The sequence below is a fragment of the Cervus canadensis genome, chromosome 7 (assembly GCF_019320065.1).
Source record: "Cervus canadensis isolate Bull #8, Minnesota chromosome 7, ASM1932006v1, whole genome shotgun sequence".
In the NCBI taxonomy this organism is placed as follows: domain Eukaryota; kingdom Metazoa; phylum Chordata; class Mammalia; order Artiodactyla; family Cervidae; genus Cervus; species Cervus canadensis.
In genome coordinates, this window is record NC_057392.1 from 83,746,734 (window position 1) to 83,760,005 (window position 13,272).

Consider the following 13,272-nt stretch of genomic DNA (forward strand, 5'->3'; position numbering starts at 1 on the left):
TCCACGATGACCTTTCTGGGCCCTGGTGGTCTGGGATGAGGCGGCGGGGAGCAGAGGGGCAGGCCTGGGGACAGCGGTGCTGGCCTGAACCTGTGTCTTCTTTTCCTTCAATTCAGCTGGAATGTGGAAGGCCTCCCCGCCTCTGTGGTCTTCAGGTAAGTGTGCAAGACAACTTACTGCAGACGTGATCACCCCTTGCCTGGACTCAGCCACCGTGGCCCCAAGATCAGAGCCTCATTCTTTCTAGTCCTGGAAATAGCCACGCGGTGTTGTAATATTTGCTTCTGAGGGCCCTTGAAGGATAACTTCATTTATTCAGATTATGCCTGGGAGAGTGGATATTCATTACAGGGGGTGAAGGCAGAGCAGGGTCTTCAGGTGGTTCTGGAGCCTGCGGGCCAAGGCGCATCTTGCACGGTTTCCTAGCTTGCTGGTGACTACGCGTGAACTCACTGTCCTCAGGGTGTCCACCTGTACGTGACAGCCGGGCTCTCCTGCAAGACCTGAGGGTGGCAGGTGCTGCACTGACATGGGCCACTGCCAGAGGCTGGAAATGAGCTCTGAGGCCCAGAAGAGAGACCATTTTCCCCCAAAATGGCTTCCTGGCAGCTGGAGCAGCAGGATTCTTACTCCGAGAAGGGAGGCAGAATGGTGCCTTCTGCCTTAGGGTGGACTCACAGCGCCTTCTGTCAGGACAGAGGAGGACTTGGTGGCCTGCCTCAGTTTCCCAGATCAGGCAGGAGCCTGCAGTGTAGCCCAGCAGCAGGGCAGCCATGGAAGAGCCAGGACAGCTGGTGGCGAGAGGCCAGAGCCTGACCTGTATTCCTCCCACCAGGCCTTGCCCTTCCCGTACCCACTGGAGCAGTCCAAGGCGGGGTGGGGAGCTGCTGGCAGGAATAGAGAAGCAGGCCAGACTGATGGATCCTGAGCCGTCCAGCGCCATGGCCAGGCCTCGGCCCCCCAAGGACCCGGGCCGGAGCCCCTCAGTGGGGGCTGTACAACAAGGTTTGTGTGTAGGTAACACTGCTGTGGCTTTAATGGAGGCAAGCCTGTGAACAATAAATACTTAGTGAGGGGCAAAAGCAACAAAAAATAAGTACAAAAATGAGGTAGGCTGACATAATGGACAATAATTCATTAGAAGTTCTAATGAGGAAAACACAAAGATTTTGTTTACAGCAACAATAGAGACATAAAATACACTAGGAAGCACCTTTTTAAAAAGGTGTGGAACTTAAATGTACCAAAATTAATATTGTAGAATTGAAAAGTTGAACAAACAGAAAAGACAGCCCTGAAATAGAACCTGATATGTACATAAGACAGTTACTAGGAAATGAATTACTCAGTAAATAATGATGGAAAAATTAGATTAGCTACTTTGTAGAAAATGTACGGCTTACTTTTCCATTAATGCCAGATAGACTCAAGAACTAAGTGAATGGTTAAAAGATTAATTTCTGAAATACTAAACAAACATTAAGTGTTTTGTTAACTTTTCTTTAAATGTAGAAAAAATACAGGTAAATTTTTATTAGATCTATGAATAAAGAAAATGTGATATTTAAAAAGCTATTAAAGGAATCACAAAGAAAGAAAAGAGTGAGTGTAGATGGATGTTTATATGAACTTGGACTTCTCTTGTCAAATATGAGAAGTTGGTGAGCATGGTTTCCCCAGGAAAGGGAACTGAGATGGAGACAGAATTTTCACTGAAAATCTTTTCTTTGTATCTTTTTTATTTTTATATCATGTTCATGTATTATCTTTTAAAAACATAATTTAACCAACTTAAATTTCCAGTTAAAAAAGAAAAAAAAGGTCCCAAAGATTGACAGATTTGGCTATCTAAAACCTTAGCATGTCAATAAATAGCAGCAAAATAACCTAAAAATAATGTAACATGGAAACATATTCACAACCAGTATGTCAAAAGCTGACTTAATAGCCTTGATAGAAAAAATATTATTTCACCAAAGAAGAGCCAAAAAAAAAAAAAAAATGAAGTCATCTAAGGAAAAATAGACATGGGATACAGTGGGAAATTTCCAAAGGAGGAAATACAAATGGCAAATCAACATGCTGAAAATATTTGACCTTACTTCTGATCAAGAAATTCCATGGAAAACAGCAATGAGATACTGTTTTTCAGGTATAAAATTACCAAAAATTAAAAATACTCTGTTCTTGCAAAGGTACAATGGGCAAGCTTGCTTTCACCCAGCTGATAGAAGTATAAATTAGTAAGACCTTTCTGGAAAATAGTTTGCCACTGTGTATCACAAGCCTTAAAATGTTGCTGAGTTTTGTCTTGGAAATTTCCACTTCTGAAGAATCTAGGCTATACCTAATCTACATCATGGAGACGGTTTCATGCCTAAGATGTTTACTGCAACATTAGTTATAATAGAAAAAAGATGAAGCTGGAACTTGCAGCTGGACAGAAGAGCCCATCAGCTTCTGGCTCTAATGGTACATGGCAGTGTAAGAGTTAAGCCACCACACAGCGTTCACAGTCAGGCCAATTTTCCAAATTAAAGTGATGGGCCTAGTTTTCACATTTCGGTGTTTTATAAGATCATATTATTGCTCAATAATCAGTTCTAATGAGATGGATGAAACTGGAGCCCATTATACAGAGTGAAGTAAGCCAGAAAGATAAAGAACATTACAGCATACTAACACATATATATGGAATTTAGAAAGATGGTAACGATAACCCTATATGCAAAACAGAAAAAGAGACACAGAAATACAGAACAGACTTTTGAACTCTGTGGGAGAAGGTGAGGGTGGGATGTTTCGAAAGAACAGCATGTATATTATCTATGGTGAAACAGATCACCAGCCCAGGTGGGATGCATGAGACAAGTGCTCGGGCCTGGTGCACTGGGAAGACCCAGAGGAATCGGGTGGAGAGGGAGGTAGGAGGGGGGATCGGGATGGGGAATATGTGTAACTCTATGGCTGATTCATATCAATGTATGACAAAACCCACTGAAATGTTGTGAAGTAATTAGCCTCCAACTAATAAAAAAAATAAATTAAAAAAAAAGATGATTAGGTATTTGAGGAAGAATTAAAACAAGGGAACAGAGGGAAATTTGGTTGGGGAACACTTAAAAGGATTTAGTGGGTATTTTAATTGAAAAGGGAGAGCTGAAAAGATTTCTGTTGTGTACAGAAAGAGAAAGCTCATGAGGAGAAATTGTAGGGTAATTGAAACATTTCACAAAAGTTGCTGAAATATCAGAGCCAAAAGTAAACCCTCACCTCTAATGAACTCTAAAATAGCATGAAATTTGAGCCTGCTTGCAAGTGAATAATTAAGCTCCCTGTCTGTGTATCTGTGATAGTAGAAACCTGCTCCATTTTAGCACGTTAGCAAATCTACCTTGTCCACAGGTTCTCATCTCCAACGAAGAAGGTCTTTTATTGGGTTTTACAACCTTATCCCTTAGCCACAGTGTGGCAAACCCATTTGCTGTATGATTGAGCTCATATTTTGTAGGTTCTTTGAAGGGTAATTTTCCAGAGTTTTATTTCACATGAAGTTGTTCTTTCAAACAGGATTACCAAACCAATAACAATGACCAAGCGGTGGTTGAAATCTGTATCACGCGAATTACAACAGCCATCAGGGAGACAGAGTCGATTGAAAAGCATGCAAAGGCCCTTGTGGGGCTCTGGGACTCCTGCTTGGAACATAACCTGAGGCCCTCTGGGAAAGATGAAGACACTCCCCATGCAAAAATCGCATCTGATATCATGAGTTGCATTTTACAGGTATGTCTATGTTCAGCATCATGCTATTTGATACTGACTTGGCAGCTTAGTTGAACACGTGGTGTCTCTGAACCAAGAGCCAGCGTTTCTGTAGTGTTCAGATACTGTAAAAAGACACCATAGCCCAACAATAGCTAAGCTGAGCAGTCTGGTAGTTAATAAACTAAGATGGTTCTACTGAACCCCTATTCAGCAAGACACACTGTGGGGAATTCAAAGTAAGCCAGCTCTAGTCTATTTGGAGAGACAAGACATGTACATATAAAAAGCTAACAGTAAAGCACTGTGTGTCCAGATCTGAATGAGGAATATTGGAAAATTAAGAAAAGGAGAGCTCTTTTCCATCCAAGGAGACCCAAAGAGGGGGTAGACTCTGAATTGAGGGGTAATGAGCTTGGAATATGTGGAGAGAAGTGGCTAAGTCATTGTAAAGTGCATTTCTATATATATTGTGAATTTTCCATGATATCTGCCTCTTCTGACTGTATTCAACTTCTTCCCACTGGCATAAACATGACTTTGGAATTTTGGCTCAATCACAAACTAATTATGTAAAATTGAAATGTTTACCAAGTCACATAATTTCTAAGCCACAATTTCCTCCTTATAAAATGCAGATGACAAATTTTACCAACCAGTAATATTGATAGGTGTTTCTTTTTTTTTTTTCTGGTCACATTTCAGTTTACTTTCCATCATTAATGTTTTAAAGTGGGCTTCTCTGGTAGCTCAGCTGGTAAAGTATCCACCTGCAATGCAGGAGACCCTGGTTCAATTCCTAGGTTGGGAAGATCCCCTGGAGAAGGGATAGGCTACCCACTCTAGTATTCTTGGGCTTCCCTGGTGGCTCAGATGGTAAAGAATCTGCCTGCACTGCTGGAGTCCTGCATTTGACCCCTGGGTTGGGAAGATCCCTGGAGGAGGGCATGGCAACCACTCCAGTATTCTTGCCTGGAGAATCCTCATGGACAGAGGAGTCTGGAGAGCTACAGTCCATGAGGTCGCAAAGAGTCGGACGCAACTGAGCAATTGAACACAATGTTTTAAGGTAGAGATTAATCCTTCTTTTTACACGGAATTAACTAGCATGCTAGAGCAGTGGTTCCACTGATTCTGTTTTACTAAAAGACTATATTAATAATAAACAATTAGTAAGCACTGACTGGGCAGTGGCCAAGAGGAGCTACACCACGTCAGGTATGACCTAAATCAAATCCCTTATGACTATACAGTGTAAGTGAGAAATCGATTTAAGGGACTAGATCTGATAGAGTGCCTGATGAACTATGGAGGGAGGTTTGTGACATTGAACAGGAGACAGGAATCAAGACCATCCCCAAGAAAAAAACAATGCAAAAAAGAAAAAAAAGCTGTCTGAGGAGACCTGACAAATAGCTGTGAAAAGAAGGGAAGCGAAAAGCAAAGGAGAAAAGGAAAGATATTCCCATTTGAATGCAGAGTTCCAAAGAATAGCCAGGAGAGATAAGAAAGCCTTCCTCAGCCATCAGTGTAAAGAAATAGAGGAGAACAATAGAATGGGAAAGACTAGAGATCTCTTCAAGAATATTAGAGATACCAAGGGAACATTTCATGCAAAGATGGGCTCAATAAAGGACAGAAATGGTAGGGACCTAATAGAAGCAGAAGATATTAAGAAGAGGCAGCAAGAATACACAGAACTATACAAAAAAGATCTTTATGACCCAGATAATCACAATGGTGTGATCACTCACCTAGAGCCAGACATCCTGGAATGTGAAGTCAAGTGGGCCTTAGGAAGCATCACTATAAACAAAGCTACTGAAGGTGATGGAATTCCAGTTGAGCTATTTCAAATCCTAAAAGATGATGCTGTGAAAGTGCTGCACTCAATATGCCAGCATATCTGGAAAACTCAGCAGTGGCCACAGGACTGGAAGAGGTCAGTTTTCATTCCAATCCCAAAGAAAGGCAATGCCAAAGAATGCTCAAACTACCGCACAATTACACTCATCTCATACACTAGTAAAGTAATGCTCAAAATTCTCCAAGCCAGGCTTCAACAATGCATGATCCGTGAACTTCCAGATGTTCAAGCGGGATTCAGAAAAGGCAGAGGAACCAGAGATCAAATTGCCAACATCTGCTGGATCATCAAAAAAGCAAGAGAGTTCCAGAAAAACATCTATTTCTGCTTTATTGACTATGCCAAAGCCTTTGACTGTGTGGATCACAATAAACTGCGGAAAATTCTGAAAGAGATGAGAATATCAGACCACCTGACCTGCCTCTTGAGAAACCTGTATGCAGGTCAGGAAGCAACAGTTAGAACTGGACATGGAACAACAGACTGGTTCCAAATAGGAACAACAGACTGGTTCCAAATAGGAAAAGGAGTACATCAAGGCTGTATATTGTCACCCTGCTTATTTAACATCTATGCGGAGAACATCATGAGAAATGCTGGGCTGGAAGAAGCACAAGCTGGAATCAAGATTGCTGGGAGAAGTATCAATAACCTCAGATATGCAGATAACACCATCTTTATGGCAGAAAGTGAAGAGGAACTAAAGAGCCTCTTGATGAAAGTGAAAGAGGAGAGTGAAAAAGTTGGCTTAAAGCTCAACATTCAGAAAACTAAGATCATGGCATCTGGTCCCATCACTTCATGGCAAATAGGTGGGGAAATAGTAGAAATACTGGCTGACTTTATTTTTCTGGGCTCTAAAATCATGGCAGATGGTAACTGCAGCCATGAAATTAAAAGACACTTACTCCTTGGAAAGAAAGTTATGACCAACCTAGACAGCATATTAAAAAGCAGAGACATTACTTTGTCAACAAAGGTCTGTCTAGCCAAGGCTATGGTTTTTCCAGTGGTCATGTGTGGATGTGAGAGTTGGACTATAAAGAGAGCTGAGCACCGAAGAATTGATGCTTTTGAACTGTGGTGTTGGAGAAGACTCTTGAGAGTCCCTTGGACTGCAAGGAGATCCAACCAGTCCATCCTAAAGGAGATGAGTCCTGGGTGTTCATTGGAAGGACTGATGCTGAAGCTGAAACTCCAATACTTTGGCCACCTGATGCGAAGAGCTGACTCATTTGAAAAGATCCTGATGTTGGGAAAGATAGTGGCAGGAGGAGAAGGGGACGACAGAGGATGAGATGGCTGGATGGCATCACCAACTCAATGAACATGGGTTTGGGTGGACTCTGGGAGTTGGTGATGGACAGGGAGGCCTGGCATGCTGCAGTTCATGGGGTCGCAAAGAGTCAGATATGACTGAGCGACTGAACTGAACTGTACTGAAGCACTGACTGTTTACTAGGTTCAACAAAGACATGGTCTTGGCATGTAATAGTTTATTTAAAATTTGTTCATTTTTGGTTGAAACATAATTGCTTTACCCTTGGTTTCATTTCTGCCATACATCAACATGAATTCGATGTACATATGTTCCCTCCGTCTTGAACCTCCCTCCCACATCCCACCCTTTTGCACCCCCTCGAGGTTGTTACAGAGCCTGGTTTGAGTTCCCAGAGTCATATAGCAAATTTGGGTATCATTTTACATATGGTAGTGTCTATGCTTCCATGCTACTTTCTCCATTCATCTCACCCTCTCCTTCCTCCCAGCAACCCCTCCTGTGGGTCCATAAGTCTGGTCCATAAGTCTGTTCTTTATGTCTGCGTCTCCATTGCTGCCTTGCAAATAGGTTCATCAGTACCATCTTTCTAGATTCCATGTATGTGCGTTAATATATGATATTTCTTTTTCTCTTTCTGACTTACTTCCCTCTGTATAATAAGCTCTAGGTTCATCGACCTCATTAGAACTGATTCAAATGCGTTCCTTTTTATGGCAGAGTAGTATTCCATAGTATATATGTACCACAGCTTCTTTATCCATTCATCCATCAGCGGACCTCTAGTTTGTGTCCATGTTCTCGCTATTGTAAATAGTTCTGCAGTGAACGTTGGGGTGCATGTGTCTTTTTAAGTTTTGGTTTCCTCAGGGTATATACCTAGAAGTGGTATTGCTGGGTCGTATGGTAGTTTTCAGCTTCCCTAGTGGCTCAGATGGTAAAGAATCTGCCTGCAATGCAGATCTGGGTTTGATCCTTGGGTCAAGAAGATCCCCTGAAAAAGAGAATGACTTCCCACTCCAGTATTCTTGCCTGGAGACTTCCATGGGCCTGGTGAGAGAAGCCTGGTGAGCTACAGTCCAAAGGGTCATGAAGAGTTGGACATGACTGAGTGATTAATACACACCTGGTAGTTTTATTCCTAGTTTTTTAAGGGATCTCCATTCTGTCTTCATAGTGGTTTTATCAATTTACATTCCCACCTGCAGTACAAGAGGGCTCCCTTTTCTCCACATTGTTTTCTCTCATTCTGAGGGCTTTTTTTTTTTCAGTTTATTTATAGTTTCCTTTGCTGTGAAAAAGCTTTTAAATTTAATTAGGTCCCACTTGTTTATTTTTGTTTTTATTTCCATTATTCTAGAAGGTGGATCTAGAGGAGCTTGCTATGATTTATGTCATAGAGGGTTCTGTCTATATTTTCTTCTAAGAGTTTTTATAGTTTCTGGTCTTATATTTAGGTCTTTAATCCATTTGGAGTTTATCTTTGTGTATGGTGTTAGGAAGTGTTCTAATTTCATTCTTTTACATGCAGTTACAGTTCTCCCAGAACTACTTTTTGAAGAGATTATCTTTGCCCCACTGTATATTCTTGTCTCCTTTGTCAAAGATAAGGTGCCCATAGGTGCGTGGTTTAACTCTGGGCTTTCTATCTTGTTCCATTGATCTATGTTTCTGTTTTTGTTGGCATGTAATGGTTTCAAAACCCAAATGGTCTTCTCTGATTTGGTGTGGCATTGTGGATAGTAAGGAGACTTTCACCTTCCACTTTCACTGAAGCTTATGTTGCTGGAGGAGTCAGGCTAGAAGCCTAACAACCATCTCAGTGCACCTTCCCAGTGAGGACTGTTGGGCTAATCATTTACCACATCTTGGTATCCTCCTGGCCACAGAGAGAAGGTTTGCTCCTTATAGAAACGTTACTTTTATTTATTTATCATTGGGATGTAGTTGCTTTACAATGCTGTGTCAGTTTCGGCTCTACAGCAAAGTGAATCAGCCATAGATCCCCTCTTCTTTGGATTTCCTTCCCAGTTAGGTCACCACAGAGCACCGAGTAGAGTTCCCTGAGCGGTACAGCAGGTGCTCATTCGTTTCTTGTTTTATACATAGTAATACATATATGCTAATCCCAGTCTCAAAATTCACCCCATCCACCACTCCCCCCAACTTGGTGTCCATACATTTGTTCTCTATGTCTGTGTCTCTATTTCTCTTTTGCGAATAAGATAGTTTATACCATTTTTCTAGATTTCACATACATGCATTAATATACAATATGTATTTTTCTGACTTCACTCTGTATGACCGTCTCTTGGTGCAGCCATGTCTTCAAATGATATAATGTTGTTCCTTTTTATGTCTGAGTAAAAGTCCGTTGTATATATGTACCACATCTTCTTTATCCATTCTCTAGTAACGGGCATTGAGGTTTCTTCTATGTCCTGGCTATTATAAATAGTGGTGCAATGAACACTGAGGTGCATATATCCTTTTGAATCATGATTTTCCTTGCCCAGTGGTGGGCTTGCTAGATCATATGGTAGTTCTAATTTTAGTTTCTTAAGGTACCTCCATACTGTTTCCATAGTGACTGTAGCGGTTTACATTCCCACCAACAGTGCAAGAGGGTTCCTTTTTCTCCACACCCTCTCCAGCATTTATTGTTTGTAGACTTTTTGATGATAGCCATTCGGACCTGTGTGAGGTGATACCTCATTGTAGTTTTGATTTGCATTTCTCTAATAAGTAATGATGTTGAACATCTTTTCATGTGTTTGTTGGCCTTCTGTATGTTTTCTTTGGAGAAATATCTATTTTGGTCTTCTATCCATTTTTAAATTGGGATTTTTTTTTTTTTTGAGCTAAATGAGCTTTTCATATATTTTGGAGATTAATTCCTTGTCAGTTGCTTCATTTGCAAATATTTTCTCCCATTCTGAGAGTTGTTTTTTGGGCTTGCTCCTGGTTTCTTTTGCTATGCGAAAGCTTTTAAGTTTAATTAGGTGCCATTTGTTTACGTTTGTTTTTATTTTCATTACTGTAGGAGGTAGGTCAAAAGAGATCTTGCTGTGACGTATGTTAAAGCATGTTCTGCCTATCTTTTCATTCGAAGAGTTTATAGTGTCTGGCCTTACATTTAGGTCTTTAATCCATTTTGAGTTTATTTTTGTGTAATGTATTATGGAGTATTCTAATTTCATTCTTTTACATATAGCTGAACAGTTTTCCCAGCACCACTTATTGGAGAGACTGTCTTTTTTCCATTGTATATTCTAGCCTCCTTTGTCGTAGATTAGATGACCATAGGAGTATGTCTTTATCTCTGGACTTTCTATCCTATTCCATTGGTCTATATTTCTGTTTTTGTGCTAGTACCATACTGCCCTAATCAGTGTAGCTTTGTAGTACTGTCTGAAGTGAAGAGCCTCATTCCTCTAGCTCCATTTGTCTTTCTCAGGATTGCTTTGGCTATTCATGGTCTTGTGTGTTTCCATACAAATTGTAAAATTTTTTGTTCTAATTCTGTGAAAAATGCCATTGGGAATTTGATAGGGATTATATTGAGCGTATAGATTGCTTTAGGTATTACAGACACTTTCACAATATTGATTGTTCCCGTCTAAGAACATGGTTTCTCTCTCCGTCTGTTTGTGTTGTCTTTGATTTCTTTTATCTGTATCTTACAGTTTTCTAGTACTGGTCTTTTGTCTCCTTAGATGAGTTTATTCCTAGGTATTTTATTCTTCTTGTTGTAATGATAAAAGAGGTTGTTTCCTTAATTTTTTTCTTATCTTTTATTGTAAGTATATAGGAATGCAAGAGATTTTTGTGTATTAATTTTGTATCCTACAATTTTACTAAATTCATTGATTAAATCTTGTAGTTTTCTGATGGTGTCTTTAGGGTTTTCTATGCATAATATCATGTAATCTGCAAACAGTGACAGTTCTATTTCTTCTTTTCCAATTTGGATTCTTTTATTTCTTTTTCTTCTCTGATTGCCCTAGCTATAACTTTCAAAACTATGTTGAATAATAGTGGCAGGAGTGGACAGCCTTGAAGGGTCCCTGATCTTAAAGGAAATGCTTTCAGTTTTTCACCGTTGAGAATGTTAGCTGTGGGTTTGTCATATAAGGCCTTTATTATGTTAGTTTTTTTTTCTTAATCACAAATAGGTGTTGAATTTTGTCAAAAGTTTTCTCTGCACCTATTGAGATGATCACATCGTTTTTATTCTTCAATTTATTAATGTGTTCTATCCTATTGATTGATTCATATATATTAAAGAATTCATACATGCCTGGGATAAATTCCACTTGATCATAGTGTATGATTCTTTAATATGTTGTTGGACTTGGATTGCTAGTATTTTGTTGAGGATTTTTACATCTATGTTCATCATTTATATCAGCCTGTTATTTTCTTTTCTTTGTGAAATCTCTTGTCAGAGAGGCAAAGACATCAGGGTGATGGTGACTGCATGGAATGTGCTTGGAAGTATTCCTCCTTTTGCAGTTTTTAAAGAGTTTGAGAAGGATAGGTGTTAGCTCTTCTCTAAATGTTTGCTAGAATTTGCCTGTGAAACCACCTGGTCCTGGACTTTTATTTGTTGGAAGATTTTGAATCATAGTTTCAATATCATTACATATTTTCTGTTTCTTCCTGGTTCAGTCCTTAAAGGCTGTACTTTTCTAAGAATTTGTCCATTTCTTCCAGGTTGTCCATTTTATTGGCATATAGTTCCTTGTAGTAGTCTCTTATGATCCTTTGTATTTCTGCAGTGTCAGTTGTGACTTCTTTTTCATTTCTAATTTTGACTTGAGTCCTCTCCTTTTTTTTTTTTTTTTTTTTTGATGAGTGTGGCCAAAGGTTTATCAATTTTGTTTATCTTCTCTAAGAACCAGCATTTAATTTCATTGATCTTTGCTATTGTTTTCTTCATTTTTATTTCGTTTATTTCTGCTCTGATGTTTATGATTTCTTTCCTTCTACTAACTTTGGGTTTTGTATGTTCTTCTTTTTCTGGTTGGTTTAGGTGTAAGGTTAGTTTATGTGAGATTTTCTTTGTTTCTTGACGTGGGATTGTATTGCTATAAGCTTCCCTCTTAGAACTTCTTTTGCTACATCCCATAGTTTTAGGGTCATCTTGTGTTTGTTGCCTTATTTCCTCTTTGATTTTTTCAGTGATCTATTGGTTATTAAGTAAGATATCATTTAGCCTACATGTGTTTGTGTTTTTTACAGTTTTTTCCCCCTGTGATTGATTTCTGATCTCAGAGCAGTCAAAAAAGATGTTTGACATGATTTCGGTTTTCTTAAACTTACCAAGACTGATTTGTGACCCAACGTAGGATCTATCCTGAAGAGTGTTTTATGTGCACTCGAGGAAAGTGTATTCTGCTGCTTTCAAATGGAGTGTCCTATAAATATCAACTAACTCTGTCTGGTCTAATGTGTCATTTAAGGCTTGTGTTTCCTCATCAATTTTCGGTTTGAATGATCTATCCATTGGTATAAGTGGAGTGTTAAAATCCCCTACTATTATTTTGTTGCTGTCAATTTCCATTTTTATGGCTGTTAGCATTTGCCTTATGTATTAAGAGGATCCTTTGTTGAGTGCGTAAGTATATACATTTGTTATGTCTTCTTCTTAGATTGATCCCTTGATCATTATGTCGTGTCCTTCCACGTCTCTTGTTATAGTCTTTATTTTAGTCTATTTTGTCTGATATGAGTATTGCTACTACAGCTTTCTTTTGATTCCCATTTGCCTGGAATATCTTATTCTACCCACCTCACTTTCAGTCTGCTTGTGTATCTGGATCTGAAGTGGGTCTTTTGTAGATAGTGTATATGCTGTACTGTGCTTACTTGCTCAGTCCTGTCCAAATCTTTGTGACCCCATGGACTGTACCCACCAGGCTCCTCTGTCCATGGAATTCTCTAGGCAAGGATACTGGAGCGGTTGCCATGCCCTCTTCCAGGGTATCTTCCCAACCCAGGGGTTGAACTCAGGTCTCCTGCATTGCAAGCAGATTCTTTATATTTGAGCCACCAGGGAAGCCCAAGAATACTGGAGTGGGTAGCCTATCCCTTCTCTAGGGGATCTTCCCAACTCAAGAATTGAACTACAGACTTTGGCATTGCAGGCAGATTCTTTACCAGCTGAGCTGCCAGGGAAGCCCCAGACAGCATGTATGCAGGTCTTATTTTTGTATCTATTCAGTTTGTGTCTTTTGGCTAGAGCATTTAATCTATTTACATTAAGGTGATTATCGATATGCATATTCTTGTTACCATTTTCTTAATTGTTTTGGGTTTTTCTTGTAGGTCTTTCTCTTTTGTTTCCTGCCTAGAGAAG

At 39.7% G+C, this 13,272-nt stretch overlaps 1 protein-coding gene across 7 annotated transcripts in view; it reads left to right on the forward strand.

Annotated features, from left to right (window-relative positions):
- Positions 1–13,272, forward strand: part of VEPH1 (ventricular zone expressed PH domain containing 1) — a 312,127-nt gene that overhangs the window by 36,457 nt on the left and 262,398 nt on the right. For 5 of the 7 annotated variants that reach the window (XM_043473913.1, XM_043473914.1, XM_043473911.1 and 2 more), the window contains exon 3: positions 3,571–3,786. In XM_043473913.1, the coding sequence (XP_043329848.1) occupies positions 3,571–3,786 (216 nt within the window). Of the gene's footprint in view, positions 1–36; positions 156–3,570; positions 3,787–13,272 lie in introns of those variants that run through there. The other 2 variants (XM_043473915.1, XM_043473916.1) reach the window with 2 other exon arrangements.